The sequence below is a fragment of the Bubalus kerabau genome, chromosome 22 (genome assembly GCF_029407905.1).
Source record: "Bubalus kerabau isolate K-KA32 ecotype Philippines breed swamp buffalo chromosome 22, PCC_UOA_SB_1v2, whole genome shotgun sequence".
In the NCBI taxonomy this organism is placed as follows: Eukaryota; Metazoa; Chordata; class Mammalia; order Artiodactyla; family Bovidae; genus Bubalus; species Bubalus kerabau.
Window position 1 is genome coordinate 16256512 of NC_073645.1, and position 21358 is coordinate 16277869.

At 41.6% G+C, this 21358-nt stretch overlaps 1 protein-coding gene across 6 annotated transcripts in view; it reads right to left on the reverse strand.

Moving 5' to 3' along the window:
* Window positions 1-3871: 3871 nt before the first annotated feature.
* Window positions 3872-21358, reverse strand: part of CPEB3 (cytoplasmic polyadenylation element binding protein 3) — a 285852-nt gene continuing 268365 nt past the window's right edge. For 5 of the 6 annotated variants that reach the window (XM_055561079.1, XM_055561074.1, XM_055561077.1 and 2 more), the window contains one exon: window positions 3872-7667. In XM_055561079.1, the coding sequence (XP_055417054.1) occupies window positions 7440-7667 (228 nt within the window). In that variant the 3' untranslated portion in view covers window positions 3872-7439. Of the gene's footprint in view, window positions 7668-12527; window positions 12957-21358 lie in introns of those variants that run through there. The other variant, XM_055561083.1, reaches the window with a different exon arrangement.

Here is a 21358-nt window from a genome sequence, read left to right on the forward strand (position 1 = left end):
TAAAAATACTGAATCCCTATATTGTACACTGAAACTAGTAACGTAAATCATCTATAGTCTATCTTAATTTTCAAATTAAGAAACAATTGCATTGGAAAGCTGAGTTAAAAAAGAAACCATTTGATCTTCCCATAGAATTCCTTTTCTCCCCCTTCCTTTCCCCTATTAAATTAGATTATAAACATCTACCTCTAATTTGGAGGGACCACTTCTTTGCTGAATTTAAGTGCATATGAACAAGCTATGCTTTTTCTCCTGTTAGTCTGTCTTTTGCCAGTTAACTCACAGGCTTCTAATCACTGAGCCTAAATTAGAGCCAACAGTTTTCCTTCCCAACAGTCCTTTCAAGAACAGGACTCCTCAATTCGGACTCCCCTCATCTCATGAGTAATCATGAACCTATTTAGTACACCTGCTCTGGTTAAAAATATATTGTCTTCCAATTTAAGTGTCCAAGTGACCCAACGTGCCGTGGGTCTGGTACAATTTTTAAGCTGTGTCCATCAGCGCTTGCGTGTAAGGTTTTTTCTTTCTGTAAAGCAGGTACTTTAGACATAACCCCAGCCTTCTCAGCAGGCAGGGTCTGTCCCCTCGACAAGGTCTTAGTTAGCGTCCAGCCAAGGGGGCTGCTTCAGAACCGTCGCTTCCAACCACACGCCCCAGAAACGCCAGGCCTCCCGGCTTCTCCTGGAAATAGCCAGCTGATTGTCATCTCAGCACCGTTCATTTACCTACGCCGCCTCCGAGCCAGGATCCCAGAATCGTTATGCCAGGAGATGGGGCCCAAAGCAGACTAACATTCTGAAAATAGGATTCCATTTGTTGTTTAGGGCATAATATATTTTTGGAAAACGAAGCGTAAAAGGGACCTGGAACAGTAATCCTCTCCCCCTTTTGGAAGGGGCTATACAAGGTACAGTCACAGAGCTCCAAATGGTCGATGGAGTCCGCAGACGCGGCTGTGCTGAACCCGGGGCCTCCCGCACGAGCTTCAGGCCTCGGGACGCAGACTGCCGCTCGGGGGGGCGGTTGCTGAAGCCACAGCGCCCGAAGCCCGAAGCCCCGGGGGCGGCGGGTGGGAGCGAGCATGAGTCGCGGGTTAGCTTACCTGCGGGACGCCGCCACGCGCGGGGACCACCGGGGAAGGGCAGTCTGGAGCCGGTTCTGGGGACCAGCAGCGGGAAGGGGCTCGAGGAGGGCCGGGGAGGCCCGCCAGGGAGCCTGGCAGCCCCGCACCGCCCGGCCAGCTCCCCTGCGAAGCCGAGCGGCTGGAGGGCGGAGCCGGGACACCCCGAGAGGCGGGGCGCTGCTTGGCGCCGGCCCCGCCCCCTCGGGCGCCCGAGGCTCTTGGGACGGAAACCACCTGCGCCAGATCCCACACCTCACCATTGAACGGCTCGGGGTTGGGACGCTGGCACCTGAATGTTATAAAAGCGCCCGGGGGATTCTTTCGTGCGGGCACTCGGGGTCCGTTTTCTACAAGGATCGAAGTTAGTGCCTACAAGAGAGCTTCTGGCATGTCCAAAGTCACTACAGGATTGTAAAAAGACCCATTTTCCGAGAGGATCCCTGAGAGCCTAGCGTAAAAATTAAAACAGAAGGGGGCGTACTTACGTTTTCATTGACGTTCTTGGTTTTGATTTTGAAAATTGGTTTCCCGTGGCAAGCGCTGGCATGAAAGCCCACTTGCACCTTAAAATCTTGCATACACACTTACTTGTGTCAACAAACACCTTCCTGTTTCAAATACACTTATTTTTTTTTTAAACGAGTGTTGTTCACGTCATTAAAAAGTTGAATGTTGCTGTATTGAACCTGCTGTAAAGGAGTTTGTCCCCCCTCCCCCTAAAAAAGCTCATCAAGCAAGCTGGAGTGTGCAGATGTCCCCAGACGCAATCCATATACTCCAAGCGACTCCTCAGCAAGTGCAAAGGATGACAAGTGTCAGTACTTCATACAACTAGATTTAATAAGTTGTTATTACAGAAAAAAAAAGAAGTCCAAACTACAAAGTTTAAGCATTTGTAAGCAATAGCTGCATTGAGCTCCATGGTTAGTCACAGTACTGCAGTTCCACACAAGCAATTATCAGTCCAAGCCCCAAAGGCGGAAGCTGAGTAAGGGTTACTAGCAAAAACAATCTAAGAGAACAGGTAATAAAAGATACAATACATTTAAAATTAGTTGTTAGTTGAAAAACAAATACAGAGATCTTAGCTGTGAACACTCTAAAATTTATGTCCATTATTTTGACAGCAAAAATACAAATACCTAATACTTTATACCCCAACAGAACTATATCCAGAAAAGAAAAAGAGCAGTTGTCCTGTATTAGCACCCAGGTTTTCTACTTGTTGTGATTAACTTCATTGTCATACAAATCGAAACACCCCCAAATTACATATCCATTTCTTGACCCTTTTGGGGTATAAAGTCAACAGCATTAATTATAAAATACTCTGTGGTAAAATGGAACACTATTGCAGCTGAGATAGAGAAGTTTGGTTATTATAAAAAAAAAACAGAAAATGTTAGATGACATACCATACAAACTGGTGAAAAAGCAACAATTCATACAAATAAGCCAGTTTTAACAAAAAGATAACTTTTTTTCACTAATCTGTGACTAATCTTTCACTCAAACCTTGCAAGTAGAGATGTCACAATACTCAAATATTTAGGTAGGAGCTTTACCCAGTTAAATGCCATTTTGTTGCTAATATAATAGATAAAAATGAAAACTAGCAGTTATTTGCTAATTGCATAAATGCAGTACATTCTGCATTAGCCCATGCCTCACTAACAAGCTATAAAACACAAGATATAGGCAGAAATCTAAGCATAATCTTTATAGCACTAAACAAATTTTTCCAATTTCTTTTCTTCTGTTCCTAATCACTTATTTGTAGTTAATGTAAAATTCCAACCAGTAGTATCCAATTCGTTAAAATTTTACATCACAACTTGATCTAATCTATATATTATTTACAAAACTGAATACATAGAGCATACCCAAGAGCCAACTCTGGACATGTGTTTCTCTGAGTCATTGATAACCGTGCTTCCTTGACAAGGGCCCTGGAGGAAGCCATCAAGGACTGGGAGAAGCACACCCTCTGTCTAGAGCAAGTCATAGGATGTTCTGTTTACGCAACACCAGTTTTGCAGTTGTATGATTTTTAATTTTAGGTGCCATGACAATGACACGCTGCCTTAACAGCACAGCTTCAAGGTGAGTTTGGGTGCTGGAAAAGAAGCAGGAGGGCAGACAGATCATGCTCAGAGTGGCCGGATGTGTTGCCACAATAAGGGACAAACAGGGGCCTCCATTAACAGGGAGCAGGCGGGGCTGGGGTGGGGGGTGGGGAGTGGAGAAAGACGAAGCCTGAGGCTGTCCGTGTACAGTGGTGACCTCCGAGTGTGCCGCCTCGCCAGGTCACCCATGTGCTCGGGAGGCCACTTGCGCAAGACACTGAGATCCAAGTCTAGCCACCCAGAGGGCTGGTCCTCTCAGAGACTTCCTCTCACTCTCAGACGTCACCACTGTGAACACAAGGCAAAGATGTGGCCTGGTGAACGGTGCTGTCTCATACGTGGACAGCGGTCAGCGGCAGATTCTCTCTCTCTCACACACACATGACAGAATGAAGAGTTAGAGGGGGGAAAGCAATGAACCACTCTGTTGACCTGGCCAGGTTCTCAACCTGGTGGTATCTCAGTAACGGGTGACTTCATCATCAGGGCCACAGATCTGGCTGCACCTGGTGTTGTATAAATCCACTGTGACATCCCCAGAGAACTGTACTGTGACATCCCTAGTCTTACACTAAACCACTGTAATAAAGGAAAAGGCTTGTCAAAATCTCACATGTTCTGCTCATTCTGTCATTTTATTACCCAATTATCCATTACATTTTCCAATCACTTTACATAACCAACCATTTTCATCGTTGTCACACTATTGTAAACCACATCAGCAAGTTAATACATAAAGCTTTGCATTTCAAAAAACTAGACACTTTAGTAACAATATTACAAAGGTTTTAGCTTCAAAAATAACTGAAAATGAAAAAAATAAACTTTTAAAGAATTAGCATCATAAAATTAATTTATTCCAAGTAAAAATACAAAATAATATTATGACATTGACCAGATATGAAAGTCCCTCCCAGAAACAACTCTATTAATGATTGAGAAAGCACTCCTTAAAGAAAATACGAAATAAAATGAAAAATATGTAAATATGTTTAATTTTTTTCTTAGCAAAAAATCTTTCTAAAAATAACAATGAAAATTTGTCTCAGTACAAAGGCTACATTACTATTGAAAAAATACCAGCATGAAGAAAAGGTACATATTTGACAGTAGAAAAATGATTTCAGTGAATCACAATGTCTAAAGTTTGCAATGAAAATAAATCTGCAATAAAGATTTATGCCTTTTTTCTTTTCTTTTTTTTTTCTATTTTTTATACAAACAGTACAAACAGTATTGCACATAACAACAAATAGTCGAGGTTAGGTTATAGCCTTCAAAAAATCGACTAGTTCAAGTGTCACATCAAGGAAAGGCCACAGCAGGACCTGTGATACCCGGGGGCTTCCCATTAAGTTGCAGGTCAGAACACCTCTGTGTTTTTAAAAAATAATTTTTTTCGAAGGACCCTCTCTTTTAATATAACATTAACAACTTGGGGGCACATTTATTTACAAAACAAAAGGGAACATGTTATAATTTAATAAACTAAAAAAAGTTCTCTTTAAAAAAATACAAACAGAAGAACTCTTTCACAATCCTGGTCAGTCGTGCACAATCAACGCTTGATTATAAATATACAAATTAAGGGAAAGTAGTTTCCACCACCTATTCACAACTTTCAGCACCAAATGGAGTTTATTTTTTGTAACCTATTCTTCATGACAATGTTTTTTCGCCTTCACGTCAGCTTTATGCTGTACAATCTTCCAGCATTTTTTTTTAAATCTCAGTGTTACTTTAGTACATGAAAGAGGGGTGCTTCTTCAAAAAGTTTTGCTTCTTTCACATAATTAGGTAGATTTCTGTAGGTTAGATATGATCTTTAATATTATAGTTATAAAGCTCTAACTTCTTCATTTTCAAAAACACAAATAAGCATGAAAAAAATAAAGTTACCCATCTGTTAAATCATTTTTCTTGCAGAATTAAATTAATATATATTTTTCTGAATAAACTTACTTAGAAAATATCATTTTCTTTCCTATATTTCAAAATTGAGGTATTGCAAAAGATCATGTCAGTCAGAAAGCATGCCTTTTTCCTTAAAAACAAACAAACAAAAAAATCTTCAGCCAACTTTTGAAAACTGTCTAGAATACAAAAAGTAGTAGTGCATAACAAAATTTCTTGTACAGATGAAAAAAACCACAAACATAGAAAAAAAACAAACAGAAAACCACAGCTGGGCTGGAAAAAAGCAAGTATTACCAAAAAGCCCAGAGGTAACCTCAAATGGGGAGAATTCTAATAAGCATTTTTAATCCAGTAAAAAACTATTTCGTTTTTTTTCTTTTTGAAAACAAACTATAGTTTGAGAGCTGGTAATTGCAACTAAACACTGAAGAAACAAAACAAAACAAAGCGCTGTTAACTTAAGACAGTACAAGGACATCACAGCACATAAATACAGCGACTTACATCTATTCTGCAGTGTCACATCCAGTCAGATTGTCCCCAGAATTCCAAAACATAGGAAGAAGATTTAAAAAAAGACTTACACAGTCTCATAATCATTATGTGTTTATATATTACTATCTGCAGCCCAAGAGTGAATGCTAAAAAAATGTCCATGGTAGTACTAGCAGGTCTGAATTCTATTCAAGCTTTACAGGATAAATCCAGGGAATTAAGTAGTTAATTTCTCACCCAGACAACCAACCCTGCTCAGGCCATCTTAGTTTGTCCAGACATTTCTTTAGCATCACGATCACACAACTTTCTTAAAATGTGCCTAGTTTGTCAATTGACAATTTATCTCTATATACTGTATATATTCCTAGTGTTTGTAAGCTAAGATGAGCTCTTTGGTTTTCTGGACAAGGTCTGAAGCTATGTAAAATGGTGCAAGCACTAGGAGATTGCAACTAAGAGCTCATGTGTTAGTTAATAATATACCAGTTATGAACTGTCAAGTTCGTTAATGTCTGACACAGAGGCTTTAAACAGTTAAAGTTTGATCACAGTTAGACATAATCACTTTACTATATAAAATAAATTGCACAATATATAACAGAGCACCGCAAAGTACTTCATCTACCATCCACAAATTTGCTTTAAGAATATCCTACACCTAGGTTTTATATTGGTTGTAATATAGGTCATTCTGTTATGGGCTCTTCCTAATTTCAGAAGCATTCCATTTATTGAGGCATGCCTTCCTCCAGTCAATTACCATTTCCTTGAATGAAAAAAATTTTTTCTTTAAAAATCAGTATTTTATAGCTTATATAGAGTCTTAATTTGTGCATTGTGGGAAGGTTTTATACTAGACATCGGATATAAAATTTATTGCATGCAGCAACCTGATTAAGTAAACATGCAGTCAGAAATAGTGACCTTCCTTTGAAGCTTTCTCAAGTCTATTCTGATCTCTTTTCGGCAGCTGATTCTATCCCTAAATCACAAAAGTGTGTTGTTGGGTTTTTTGTAATTGATACCTTAGCCTGAATAGAGTATTATGGTATTAATAATACCATTTTAATAGCAGCAAAAGCTATTGCAGCATAAATTTACGTAACACTAAAAGATCTAACCAAAATCCTCAGCAAAACAAAAATCAAACATGAAGGAAAAATAAAGATTCAGCTTATGAGGTATCCTTACATGTCAAAATAGAGAGCAACTAAAGGCTTATTTTCATTAAGGGTTATCCTTACTCTAAATGACCCCAACTAATGATTGCTGAATTGTTGTGAAGTTTTTGCTACATCTGCCACCTACTCATGAGTATTACCTTTGGTAAGTCTTCTCCTAGGGGCGATTCTCTAAGTTTCTGAAAATAAGTGCATGCTCCAGTTCAAAAACGATCAGAACAACAACAACACAACAACAACAACAAACAAATAAACAAAAAAATCACAGACATCAACCTGATGGCCGCTGATGAGAATGGCAGTCTACAAGTGACAAATCAGGTGTAAGGAATCAAGGTACCAAGCAGACAAAGGTGAGAATCAAAGTGCAAATCAGTACCGTTATACACTCTGCAATTCTGCGTTATACTGGACACTGAGTTCAGTAATATGACTGTAAATAATAATAATAATAAAAAGACCCATTTCTTCTTTAAAAATCGAGAACAAATGCACAGATTTCCAGAACACTGTAAGCCCTGAGGCAGTGCCCTCTCTTTTCCCTCCTTGTTATCTACTCCAGTACTTGTGGCTGGGTCTGCCCTGGGCTCAGCTCCAGCGGAACGGAACGTGGCGAGGGCGGTCGCCTCCCTCCTTCACCAGCGGTTTGTGGAATTCCCGCCCGGCGCGGGAATGTATGCTCGCCCAGCAGTATTCGCAGTAATACTGCAGACAGGTGACGTTGGCACAGAAGAACGGGGCAAACTTCCCACCACAGCGTGTGCCCTGGCACTCATCACACATCTGATCATCCAGCACATATGGCTTCACTTCCACCTGGACCCAAAGAGGAAAGACAGGAAAAAAGGTTTTAGAAAAGCTTCCTCGCATTTCTTCCTCTCGAGAGCTTACCACGTAGCTTAACATGTCTCAGTCAGGCTCAGTGTTGAACTCAGCTGGTTATCAGCAGTGGCTGAGTGTACGGGCTTTGGGATCTGCTCCTTGATGTGCTAGTTGTGTGATGATAGGTAAATCCTTAACCTCTCTCCGTGCTCCTGTTGGCTCCATCTGTGGGTCTGTAAAGCAGGTTTAACAGTGATACACAGACACACACATATCTGCGTAGCTGTATGGGCATTACAGGGTCTGCATCAGAGTGCTGGTGAGGATTAAGAGAGGAAGTGTGTGGAAAAGCACGTGAGCTGAATCCTGAAGGCCGGCAGCACCTGGCAATGTGTGACAGGCAACAGTGTTTCAGGGGGAGGAACCAGAGAGGACAAAGCCCCAAAGCAGGCAAATGGCAGGAGCTGGGTGGAGGGGAAGTCCCCCTCGAGGCCGGCAAGCCCGGCTAAAGGGTGACCAATGGGGCTCTGGGCTTTGACATTTTAAACACAAGCTGTCAAAACACTAACCTCTCTCAGTACTGTTTACAATGGACCAGAGGAAAAGGAGGACAAGGGGGATATTAAGAAACTACTATAATGATTGAGGCTGTTTTAGTTTTAGATTTTATTGCCTTAATCTCCCTCCAAGACTGGAAGCTTCAATAGAGGACTTTTCACCACAGTCCTGCAGGGGGCATTTTATTCTAAATGAAGCAATGCTGTATTATATAAAAACCAGAAGAGAGGAAGAACAAAAGTTACCCCAGTTTTCCCCCATGTTCTCTTCCTAGAACCTCAGTCAGGGAATGCCATTCATGTTTTCATGGTGAATGTTAGAAATAAGTAGGAAGGAGGCAAGTCTCTATGTGATCAGGCTCTTCCTCACGCCAACCTCAGAGCCATTCTGGGCAAGAGCAAGCAAGCTCCGTGGCCACGTGGAGACGGGGACCCATGTTTTTTCTGATATGAGCCAACTGCCTGACGGGTTGAGCTGCCTCTGGACACGGCCAGGAGGTTCCAGCAGGGTCTGGGGCAGGGTACCCCGAGGCTGCAGGGGACAGGGTGGGATGAACGGGGACGTGAGGGCTGCTGGGACTGGATTCCTGTGTTCCTGGTCCTTCTTTTCTAAAGGCCCCTCCACCGGCCTCCTCTGGAGTTCTGTCTCTAACCATGAGCTCAAGTCACCGGTCCTCAGCCAGCCAGGGATTTTTGCTCGAAGGCCCACTGGAGATGACCTGTCTCAGCCCTTTGGTTACCCAGGGGGATTCACTCTGGCTCCAGTTCCCTTCTCTTCCCCTCCTCAACCTGACAGCTTAGTGAGTGGGCTTCAAAAAAAAAAAAATCTCACATTCATCTCTCCATCATAATTAAAACTGTCGTGGCTCTGAGGTCATCTGTCTGGTTCAGATCTAGGCCACATTACTACTTGTGCAGGCTACTCAGGCACTCTGGGCCTCTGTTTCCTCATCTGTATCCTGGAGGAAAAGAAGAGCTCCTGTGAGGAGCAAGTGAGCTGAACCACATCAAGCACACAGAACAGTGCCTGGCATGGCATAAGCCCTAGTTAAGCATCACTGTCACTCCTGCTTCCGCTCTAGTCTCACCCACAACAGGCACCTGATGTGACCAATGCCGATGACCTGGGCACTGGCCACCAAGCTCCAGGCCTTCCCTGGTTCAATTCTCCTGTGTCCACGTGAGCATTTCAATCATCTGCCTTCTCGGTGTCCCTCATCTAGTCAAAAGCCCTTCAGCTTCTCCCCTGCCTTCAAGAGTAGCCCAGCTGCCTCCGTGTAACAGGTGCTCCCTGTCTCCTGTGACTCCAGTGTAAGTCACAGCCTTCGTGATCTGCCCCAGTCTCCCTCCCACCTAGTTCCCAACTCCAACGCAACCTGCTCTCTATTTTATCCACACTTTCTTTCCTGCTTAAGTGCTCAATCCACCCAACAATTTCACATACCCAATGAAGTCCAGTCTTTCCTTTCTCTTTCTTTCTAGACATAAAATTAACAATCTTAGAGTGAACGATGCACTGGCTTAGATTACATTCACAACATTGGACAACCACCACCTCTACTTAGTCCCAAAACATTTCATCACCCGGAAAGGAAGCCTGTAGCCCACTAAGCAGTTACCCCAACCTTCTCTCCCTCCCCAGCCCCTGGTGACAACCTCTCTGCTTTCTGTCTCTGCCGATTTACCTATTTTGGATATTTTATAAAAATGGAATCACAAAACCGTGACATTTGGTGTCTGGCTTCTTTAACTTATCATAATGTTTTGGGGTGTATCCATGTTGTAGCATGCAGCAATATTTCATTCCTTTTTATGACTGAATAATATTCCACTGTGTGTGGATATATGTGTATGTAGATATATACATAGTGTTTTGTTTATGTATTCATTCATCGATGGACATTTGGGTTGCTTCTACCTTTTGGCTATCTTGAATGATGCTGCTATGAATGTATGTACACATATGTTTATTTGAATACTTGTTTTCAATTGTTTTCAGTATGTACTTAGGAGTTGATCTGCTGGGGCATATGGCAACTCTGTGATCAGCTTTTTGAGGAACTGCTAAATTGTTTTCCACAGCAGCTGTACCATTTTACATTCCCACCAACAATGTACGAGGATTTCAATTTTCCTGTATACTCACCAACACTTGTTTTCCATCTTTGTGACTAAAGTTATCACAAAAGAGGTGTGAAGAGGTGTCTCACTGTGGTTTTGATTTGCATTTCCCTACTGACTAATGATGCTGAGCATCTTTTCATATTCTTGTTGGCATTTTACACATTTGAAGAAAGGTCTATTCAAGCCCTTTGCCTGTTTTAAAAATTGGATTGTTGAGCTTAAAGAGTTTCTTTATAAGTGCTAGATACTAGACTTTTATCAAACATGATTGTGGGGGAAGGGGGCTGTGCTGGGTCTTCACCGTGGCACACAGGCTTCTCCAGTTGTAGTGCTCAGGCTCTAGAGCGCATGGCTCAGTGGCTGCGGCATGTGGGCCTCGTTACCCCAAAGCATGTGGGATCTTAGTTCCCTGACCAGGGATCAAACCTGGGTCCCCTCATTGGAAGGCAGATTCTGAACCACTGAACCACTAGGGAAGTCCCTATCAGATATATGGTTTGCAAATATTTTCTTCTAATTTGTAGGTTGTACTTCACTTTTTTGAAAACGTTCTTTAATTAAACGAAAAAGTTTAATTTTGAAGACATCCAATTTATTTTTTTCTTTTGCTGTTCCTCTTCTTGATGTCATAGCTAAGAATCCACTGCCAAATCCAAGGTCAGGAAGATTTGGCCCTATGTTTTCTTCTAAGAATTTAATGGCTTTAGCTCCCATATTTAGGTTAATCGATTTTGAATTAGTTTTGTATACAGTGTGAGACCAGGGCCCAACTTCATTCTTTAGCATGTGGACATCCAGGTGCCCCAGGACCATTTGTTGAAGAGACTATTCTTTACCCATTGAATGGTCTCAGCAACCTTGTTGAAAATTAACTATAGGCTGACCTTCCTTAGCTATTTCTGTCCCACAGGGAACTCCTCCTTCTCCTTTGAACTTAATACTCCATTTTGCTCCTCTGGCATTTTCTGTCTATAGTCCTGCCTTGGTCAGCATCTTTCCTTATCTTCAAGCACCCTGAGGACAGAGTCCTGGAGCAAGACAGGATGGTGGTAGATCTGTGGAAGAATGTGGTCTGCAGAGACAGTGGGCTCCTGGGGGGAAGGGAGCTGCAGGCTCATTAGAGTGTATATGAGCTGGACTGAGCTCCCTGCACTTGGAGGCCAAGGAGCGAAGGGATGGACTGAGTGCTCTCTGTCCGAGGTGGGAGGACTACTCATAGGCAAGGCGTGCCAGGAATTGGAAGTAGTCAGCTTTTCCACCTGCAGTCCAAGAGCTGAGGGCTGCTCTGCATCTATCACCAGGTAGACACCTGCACTCAGGGTGCTCCAGCAACCAGATCTGAGCCCCAAAAAGCCCAGAAAGAGGATCCAGCAGTAAGAGAGAGGAGGTCTGAACAAAGAGAATACACACTCGGCAAAAAAAAAAAGCTGCCTGAGGTGAATGGGACGACAGCCCTTTGTAATATATACACACGTGAACAGTACTTAAGGAGAATACTTAAGTGAGGGCACTTTCCAGTTTTTTATATGTATACATTAATGTTACTTTTGTTCAGGTGTAAAAGTGACGTTGTGGTTATATGGGGGCTTCTGTCCTTCAGTTATTTTTAAGAGCTTAAATTAATTTTTTTTTAATTGAGGTTAAAGTCATAAAGAATTAACCATTTCAAAGTGAACAGTCTAGGGGCATTCAATACAGTCACAATGTTGTGTAACCACCACCTGTGTATGGTTCCAAAACACTTTCACCACCCAAAGAAAACCTTGTACTCCAGTTTTGTTTTTTAGAGAACCTTTTAGAGATACATACTGAATTATTTCAGTATGAAAAATTATATGATCTCTGGGATCTGCTTCAAAATCATCTAGAGTGAAAGTGGGAAAGTAGGCAGAGGTGTAGATGAAACAAGACTGGTCACAAGTCGATAATGATTCAAACTGAATGGCAGGAACCTTGTATGTTGATAACTGTTCTAACTATGATGGGGTTCATTACACTATTCTCGAAGGACAAAGAAGCCTGGTGTGCTGCAGTTCATGGGGTCTCAAAGAGTCAGACATGACTGTGATGGAACAACACTCTTTTATTATTAAGACATTATAAATAATGGTTATTTTATTTATATAAAATATTATTGTAAAAATTGTATTGTAAAAAATTATTATTGTAAAAAATATTATATAAAATATTATTAAATGTCTATTATTAAGACATTAAAAATAAGAAGGGGGAAAAAGTGAGGAAATGTAATTAGATGACGAGAGTCCTGGAGTTGCATATCAAAAACTCCACCAGGTCCAGTCTAGAAAAAACACACCCCGAGGTGTATCCCAGATATTGAAACCAAGTTCCCCTAAAACCTACTCCCCCTGTCCAGTTATGATTATCCTCTCTATCTAAAACTTGATATTCTTTCCTGTCCTAACTCCTGTTCCTCTCAGGATGGAGGAGTATCAAAAAAAAAGAGGGGGGGGACTGCAATGGAGCAGGACTGTGTGGGGCTCTTTTGGTGAAAAAGCCTCTCTGTGTTCCTTGTTTCTTGTTTGTAGAAAAAGGCTTTAGTCTCCTTCCCGAAGCTCCAAAGAACAGATTCAAGCAGTTACTAATTAGGGGAGTGAGGAAATACAGAAACAAAGAAAAAACAGTCAAGAAGTAAGAGTCCCAGTTGACACGTATCTTTGAGCTATTCTGCAGGAACTAAGACCCTCAGCCAGGAGGAAGGTGGTGACTACATGCTGACCATAAGTATACAGACCCCAGACTGGTTGGAACTAGAAGGTTAATGATTAAGATTCTTGAGACACCACCCTGTTACCTCATCACCAACCAAACAGAAGAAAGTCATGTCCCCTGCAACCCTCACCCCAAATGCTGCCTTTCAAAGAAAGCCCTTCCCTGAAAGCCATAGGGAGTTCAGGTCTTTGGAGCATGAACTGCCCATTATCCTTTACTGATCCTGCAACAAACACTTCACTATAAGCCAGCATCAGTGAATTGGCTTTACTTTGCCATGGGTGAGGGGATCCAAGTTCGGCTGGGTAACACCCGTATGTGTACAGTTACTTTGTTTTTTTAGATTTTTGCTTCTATTGGCAATTCTGCAATAAACATACCTTTCATATGTTCTCATATCTGTGGTTTTACTTCTAAGCATTGGGATTATGACATTAATGACAACCAGCAGTAGGATTATTGGGTCAAAGAGTACCCAATACTCTTCAAAATGAGTATTTTGAAGAATTTTGAAGAATTTGAAACATTTTGAAGAATTTGCTAGTTTGCCTCTTTAAAGGGTTGCAGCAATTCACATTTCTATCAGCAAGTGATAAGTAGTTATCACCTCTTTTAAATGGTCTCCAGATGAGAATAAAATGACATTAATTTTCTTCTTCCTGACTACAAAGAAACCTGAACATCTTTTTAGGTGGATTGCCTATGAATTCTTAATGTGAATTATCTTTTATCCAGTATACCACTATGTTGTATGTCTTTTTCTTGCCAATTTATAACAGCTATTTGTATGGTATAAATAATAATCTATTAATTTTTTTTCCAAATCCATAATTTGCCTGTTGACTTTTTTCAGGGCATCTTTGCCATTTAAATGTATTTTATTTCTACATAGTCTAATATATTTATTTCCTTCTGAAGCGTCTAGGTTTCTAATCTTTTTTGTAAGAGTATCATCAATTTTCTACATTTAAGTATTTCTTTATGTGGATCCTATCTTTATGGTTTGTTTCATTACAAATAATTTACAATTTTTGTTCAAACTGTGACTATTTTCTCCCTTTTTTCCTAGAATAGCATAAAGCTGCTAATGTTCTTCTAAGTCTTCTTTTTTTCCCCCAAGGTTACAGTCCTTTCCTTTATTGGATTTCCAAATTTTAAAAACTTACAAGTCTCCTGACAAAGAAATGATATCTTGACTAGATAAAGGATTTGGGGGTCTTATCCTTTTCTCTCAGACTGATTGATAGTATTCCTTGATGTTCAAGCTCCCAGTGCTGCATATGAAAACTCTGATGCCAGTTTTCTTTTTTCTTCTGTTTGCAGGAGATAGTAACGAGCTCTTTCACATGGAAACATGCAATGTTTTCTTTTTATCTTCAGTGTTCAGAAATTCTAGTGTTATGGAACCAAACTTGGGTCTGCCTGCCCACCATACAGCAAAGCCAATTCACTGACAACCAGGCTGTGGTGAAGGAACGTAAAGCGTTTGTTGCAGGGCCCAACAAGGAGACCGGGAAGCTCATGCTGAAAAGACCAGAACTCTTTGATGGCTTTAAGGGAAGGGCTTTAAAAGGTAACATTTGAGGTGAGGGCTGCAGGGGGCATGACCTTTTTCTGGTTGGTCGGTAGTGAGGTAACAAGGTGGTGTTTCAGGAGTCTTAATTATCAACTTGGCTCCAACCAGCTTGTGGTCAGCATGTAGTCACCATCCTCCACCTGGGGGCCGGGGCCAGGACAGGGGAGGTCTTAGTTCTTGCTGAACAACTCGAAGATGCATCATATTGTTGTGCTTTCCCTTGAGGAGGAACTAGGACCCTGTTTTATCACTGAACTGTACTTTCTTGACTGCTTTCTCTTTCTTGACTGCATTCCCTCACTCCTCTAATTAGTAATTGCTTGAGTCTGCTCCATGGAACTCAGGGAAGGCCTAGGAGACTAAAGCCTCTTTCTACAAACAAGAAACAGGGGATACAGAGGGGCTTTTATACCTAGGAGACTATTTCAATTCTTAATACAATGGCATGCAAGGAATAGGTGGTAGTTTAGTCACTAAGTTGGGTCCAACTCTTTTGCAACCCCATGGACTGTAGCCCACCAGGGTCCTCTGTCTACAGGATTTTCCAGGCAAGAATACTGGAGTAGCTCGCCATTTCCTTCTCCAGGGAAGATCTTCCTGATCCAGGGATAGAACCTGCATCTCCTGCATTGTAGGCAGATTCTTTACCACTGAGCCACCAGGGAAGCTCTCCATTTCATAGGGAAATGGTTAAATACAATGTGGTACATCTACCCCATGGACTATCACACAGTTACAAAAAAGACTGAATTACTGCTTCATTTGGGAGAAGGCAATGTCACCCCACTCCAGTACTCCTGCCTGGAAAATCCCATGGATGGAGGAGCCTGGTAGGCTGCAGTCCATGGGGTCGCTAGGAGTTGGACACGACTGAGCGACTTCACTTTCACTTTTCACTTTCATGCATTGGAGAAGGAAATGGCAGCCCACTCCAGTGTTCTTGCCTGGAGAATCCCAGCGAGGGGAGCCTGGTGGGCTGCTGTCTATGGGGTCGCACAGAGTCGGACATGACTGAAGCGACTTAGCGGTAGCAGTAGCAGTGCTTCATTTGAAGGGATTTCAATAGCAGGGGGATATTAGGATCTAGTGGAATGATGGATACAAACACCTACTGCAAACTGAAGAACACTAAACAAACATTAGGTCAAGTAATACATTCGTGCTGATACTTGAAAATGCAGTATGAATAAACTGCACCTTCCATAGCATTATTGGGCACCTGCTGACCTGGGGAGTTCATCTTTCAGTGTCCTATCTTTTTGCCTTTTCATACTGTTCATGGGACTCTCGAGGTAAGAACACTGAAGTGGTTTGCCATTCCCTTCTCCAGTGGACCACATTTTGTCAGAGCTCTCCACCATGACTTGTCCATCTTGGGTGGCCCTACACAGCATGGCTCGTAGTTTCATTGAGTTAGACAAGGCTGTGATCCATGGGATCAACTCCTAGAGTTGGTGATGGACAGGGAAGCCTGGTGTGCTGCAGTCCATGGGGTTGCAAAGAGTCGGACATGACTGAGCAACTGAACTGAACTGAACTGCACCTTTCTGTGTATTCAGGCTTCCAGCTGAGCGTGGCACCAATATTCTTCACCACATGGGGGTTTGAGGGATCCAGTAAACACAATACTCAAAGATGTGTCAGAAAGCCCTATCAGTCCAGAGGCACCAGGCACAGGCACATACTGATGCCTTAATCAACTTCTTTAAGGAATAACAGATTTCTCATAAGTTACTTTTCCATGAAGCAGACATTTTTCCTTTTCGGTGCTAGACATCTTGAATTTTGATATTTTTTGTCATAACTCTTCCTAAAATGTACTATCTACTCTTTCCCCTCTCAAGCAAAGGGTACTACCAACGTCCTTTACAGTAAGGTAAAGGGTGTCTTGCAGGTAAGACAATGCAGTGGACAGTTTTTCTGTCACCTCCTTCAAAATGTGTCTGCCTGCTACCACTGTTAATAATACCTTTCAAAGACCTTTTATAATTTTGCAACTTCAAATAATTTTTAAACTGGATTAAAAGCTAGATAATCACATTCTCTGAGACTAGTACATTAAATAAGACTCTGAATAAAGCTGAAAAGTAAAGGATGTGACTTTTGGACCACCATAACCTCTCAAAGGGTACCAGTTACATGGTATCTCTGACAATATGTATCAACAAAGAGAAGTAGCTGCATGAAGGACATTGGTAGTTAGGTGGTCCTTAAGTTAAAGAAGAGTAATTATTTTCACCCAAATGGATTAATTTATTTGATGAATATTTATGGAGCACCTAGGCTATTTTGGCTTCCCTGGTAGCTCAGTTGGTAAAGAATCTGCCTGCAAGTGCAGGAGACCCAGATTCAATCCCTGGGTCAAGATCCCCTGGAGAAGGAAATGGCAACCCACTCGAGTATTCTTGCCTGGGAAATCCTATGGAGAGAGGAGCCTGGTGGACTATAGTCCATGAGGTCGTAAGAACTGGACTCAGCGACTAAATGACCACTTATTCCTTGTATGCCACTGTATTAAACATTGAAATATAATGGAGAATAAGACATAGTTCTCCCTCAAAACAGTTTATGGTCTATTTGAGAGCTTCTTGAAGGCATTCCCAACCATCTGCAGTGTTTGCCATGTCCAAACACCATCTGTACTATTACTTGATGTTTTACTTGACTATCTAAATTCTATTTTTCGCCAATACACAACACATACCTATTAAAAGAAAAACAGAAAAAGAACAGATGTATATATAACTGAATCACTTTGCTGTACACCTGAAACTAACTCAGCACTGTAAATCAGCAATGTGTGTGCACGTGTGTGCATGCTCAGTCATGTCTGACTCTCTGCGACGCCATGGACTGTAGCCTGCCAGCCTCCTCTGTCCATGGGATTTTCCAGGCAAGAATACTGTAGTGGACTGCCATTTCCTTCTCCAACACTGTAAATCAACTATCCTCCAAAATAAAATAAAATTTAAATTAAACTTTAAGTAAGATAAAAACAGGTTTCTCTGTTAACCACCTAAATCACCATTAAGGTATCATTAAGCTATGGCATTTTGGAGACACCCACCTGCTGGAATCATATTGGGTATATTGGAATCATATTACTGATCTACACTACCATTAAAGTTTAAATACTAGAGCCGGACACAGAGCCAATCAAATCACCAAGCTGATCTTCTTGTTCAAAAAGGTTTATAGGACCAGGAAATGAAAACTACCAGCAGAGAGAAATGCTCGAGTTCATACACACACCTAATGGAGATGAGTACGCCCAAGGATGCTGAAGAACATGTGCAACTTATTGATGAGAGGTAACTATTAAGGACAAGGAACACTGATGTGGGATGCTGGATAAATGGCTATAGGAAGATGGACAAGGGGAATAATATATGCAGGATGATATAGATGGGAGGAAGCCATACTTTAATAATAAACTGATCTCAGTGCTAATGCTGCTGTGCTAACAAACTAGGGAAAATATTTCAGTCTGTAGTCTTGATATCAGTCAACAAAATGACCTCCCAAAGTAAATAAAGCAATGACTAATAGCTCTTGGTAGCAAAGAGGTGATACCCAGGGAGACCATAAATAACAGGTCCAGAGTTCTCTCTCCTTGGACTTGAAAGGCTGCAGAAATGAGAAAGAACGCATTAGCCAAGGTCAGGCTCAGCTTGAATTATGTGTTAAAGGTTATGTTAAGAACAGTTACAGGATGGACCCTGCTGCAGTCTGCCCTTTGGTGACAGGAAAAAACAAATTAAGTCTGTCAGATACTCAGCCATCCCAAGGAAGGTAAGGCTTGTTTACAGGTGTCTAGTAGAGAAGGAGCAGCAGTGATTTCAGATAATGGAGTCAGAGTGGACAAACTGGAGAGAGAGGCCAAGTGAAGAGGAATAAGGTATAATTTAATCGGGATAACTGTCTTGGAAGGCCTGCCCAGAAGTCAGGTAGGCCATTTCTTATCATCTGGAGCACGATGCTTCCTGGAAAGACCGTTTTATTTGGTATACAGAGAAGTCTGGCAGGCTAAAGTCCATGGGGTCACAAAGGAGTCAGATACCACTTAGTGACTTAACAATAGCAACAACCAAAGCTTTAAACATAATGTGCTCCTAATCTTCTTGGCATGTGTCACAGAATACATCTTTCCAGGTCTAAAATCCACAATAACCTCGTTACCATCCTCCCCACTACACACAGTGTCTTAAGAGTTGCTAAAGAAACTCCTCCACTGGCAGGTAATACTGAGAATGTTTAAAGATAAATTTTTAGTTTTTTAACTGACTATGAACTGGAATCCTGCTGTGCTGAAAGTAGACAACAGATGCCTAGGAAATTAAGGCAGCAACGTGAAAATAGCTTTTCCTTAGCAACAAACTTACCCACAACCTTCCAGATAGAGCAGATTCACAGTTAGTAATTTTAGTAGAAATATGGGGTAAAGGAAAATGAGATGGGAATACCAGACCACCTGACCTGCCTCTTGAGAAACCTGTATGCAGGTCAGGAAGCAACAGTTAGAACTGGACATGGAACAACAGACTGGTTCCAAATAGCAATATACGTCAAGGCTGTATATTGTCACTCTGCTTATTTAACTTCTATGCAGAGCACATCGTGAGAAATGCTGGGCTGGAAGAAGCACAAGCTGGAATCAAGATTGCTGGGAGAAATATCAATAACCTCAAATATGCAGATGACACCACCCTTATGGAAGAAAGTGAAGAGGAACTAAAACGCCTCTTGTTGAAAGTGAAAGAGGAGAGTGAAAAAGTTGGCTTAAAGCTCAACATTCAGAAAACGAAGATCATGGCATCTGGTCCCATCACTTCATGGCAAATAGATGGGGAAACAGTGGAAACAGTGTCAGACTTTATTTTTTGCGGCTCCAAAATCCTGGTGTGCTGCAATTCATGGGGTCGCGAAGAGTCAGACACAACTGAGCAACTGAACTGAACTAAACTGAAGGAAAACATAGCAGAAATGGGTTAGATTTTATCTTCTCTTTCCCTTTTCAAAGGATGGGACTGACCATTTTTCATATTTTTAAGTGCTAGGGGACGAACGGTTTTAAAGTATCTTTGTACGCGTCCCACCACTAGACATACTTACGTGTGCGAATGCTGACACCTATGCTGTGTATGTCTACAGAGCACACAGAGATCTGTCAGCGTTCTGTTTGGCCTTAACATAACTTTTTCCATGAAACAAAGAAGGTCCAGCTGACAAAATCCTACACAATCCATAGATTCACTCTCTACTCTGGTTTTCTTCCATGCTGCTTGAGAGTGGGGCTGGAGGCGAGAATATAAATCAGCCCAATATAAATCTCCCAGTGTGGAGAACAAAGGGTAAGAAAGTCATTAAAGATCTGTGAAATGCATGACTGCCATGGCATCACCACCCCCTCAACCCTACAGGATGTAGAAGTGCAGAGCCCTCTGGCTCTATCCATTAACTGGCTATATCATAACCTTGCAGGCATCAGTTTCCCCTACTATATTAGAGGTTTGGGCCAGCTCTTCCAAAGAAGAAGAAGCACTCATCAAGAAACTGCTGACTGACTGATACCCCTGTCTTATGGGGTCAAAGAACTTGAATGTCTTAGTGAGGTAAATACTTTAAAAAATGGTGGCTGTCTTTTTTCCATTAATAATCTCATAAACAACCTCTATACTCAAATATGGGAAGGAAAGAAGAACATTTAATCACTCTAAACAGTTATATTAAAAATGATCACAATTCCATGGTAGAAGACACAAAAAGAGTGTGAAGGACAGAAGAGATGAGGGGTTGAGACCACAGAAGGAGAGACAAGACAAAAATGTCCCACGCAGTTCAGAGAAGAGGAATTATTTCTCTCTCTTTAGATGACCCAAACTCTATTTAAAAAACTTTCTAGTCAAAGGTTCTGAGACTCCTAGTGCTTCAAAATAAGCCCATGTGGTATTATTTCAGACAATGTTTGAACTCACTCCTGGGTATTGCTTCCTCTCAAAGGGTCAAATCAAACATAGCTACAGCTACTGCTGGGAGACTTTAAAGCCAGATCAAGGCAAGAACCAGTAACAGCAGAAAATTGAAGGCTGGGTTGTGGGAGTTCCAGACTATGGTTAGAAGCTGACATAGTCTGGGAACAGGTTGTCAGAGCCTTCACTTCTTTCGTGTCGAGTTATCTCATCTATCCCAGCTGTGGCCAGGGACAAGGCGTAGTATTATCAGCACTGTGTTAGTATGGTTACTGGGTCAGATTAATCTTCATGAAGGCTAAAAATACAAAGCCTTTGACAGTCTTTAGCTAAAATTAGGCCCAATGTGTTTTTAGGTGAAGAGAGAAAAAATGATTAAACATGTGAAGAACTTGAAGTGCTTGCAAAGAAAGGTGCAGTGGATAACATCTGATTAAATAAAAAATTGGCTATTTGGAAAATAAGCTACTGAAAGCAAATATTCCTGTGCTATGGCTTAACTATCACAATGTTCCTTAAATAAAAGTATCAGAAAGCTCCAAATTAGCTAACAAAGTCAGATTCCCAGGTCCTCTCCACTAAACTAAAATAGAGGCAAAGAACATTATTTCCCAATGGTATTGTTGCTGTTAAGTCACTCAGCTGTGTTTGACTCTTTGTGACCCCATGGACTGCAGCATGCCAGGCTTCCTGTCCTTTACTACCTCCCGGAGTCTGCGCAAACTC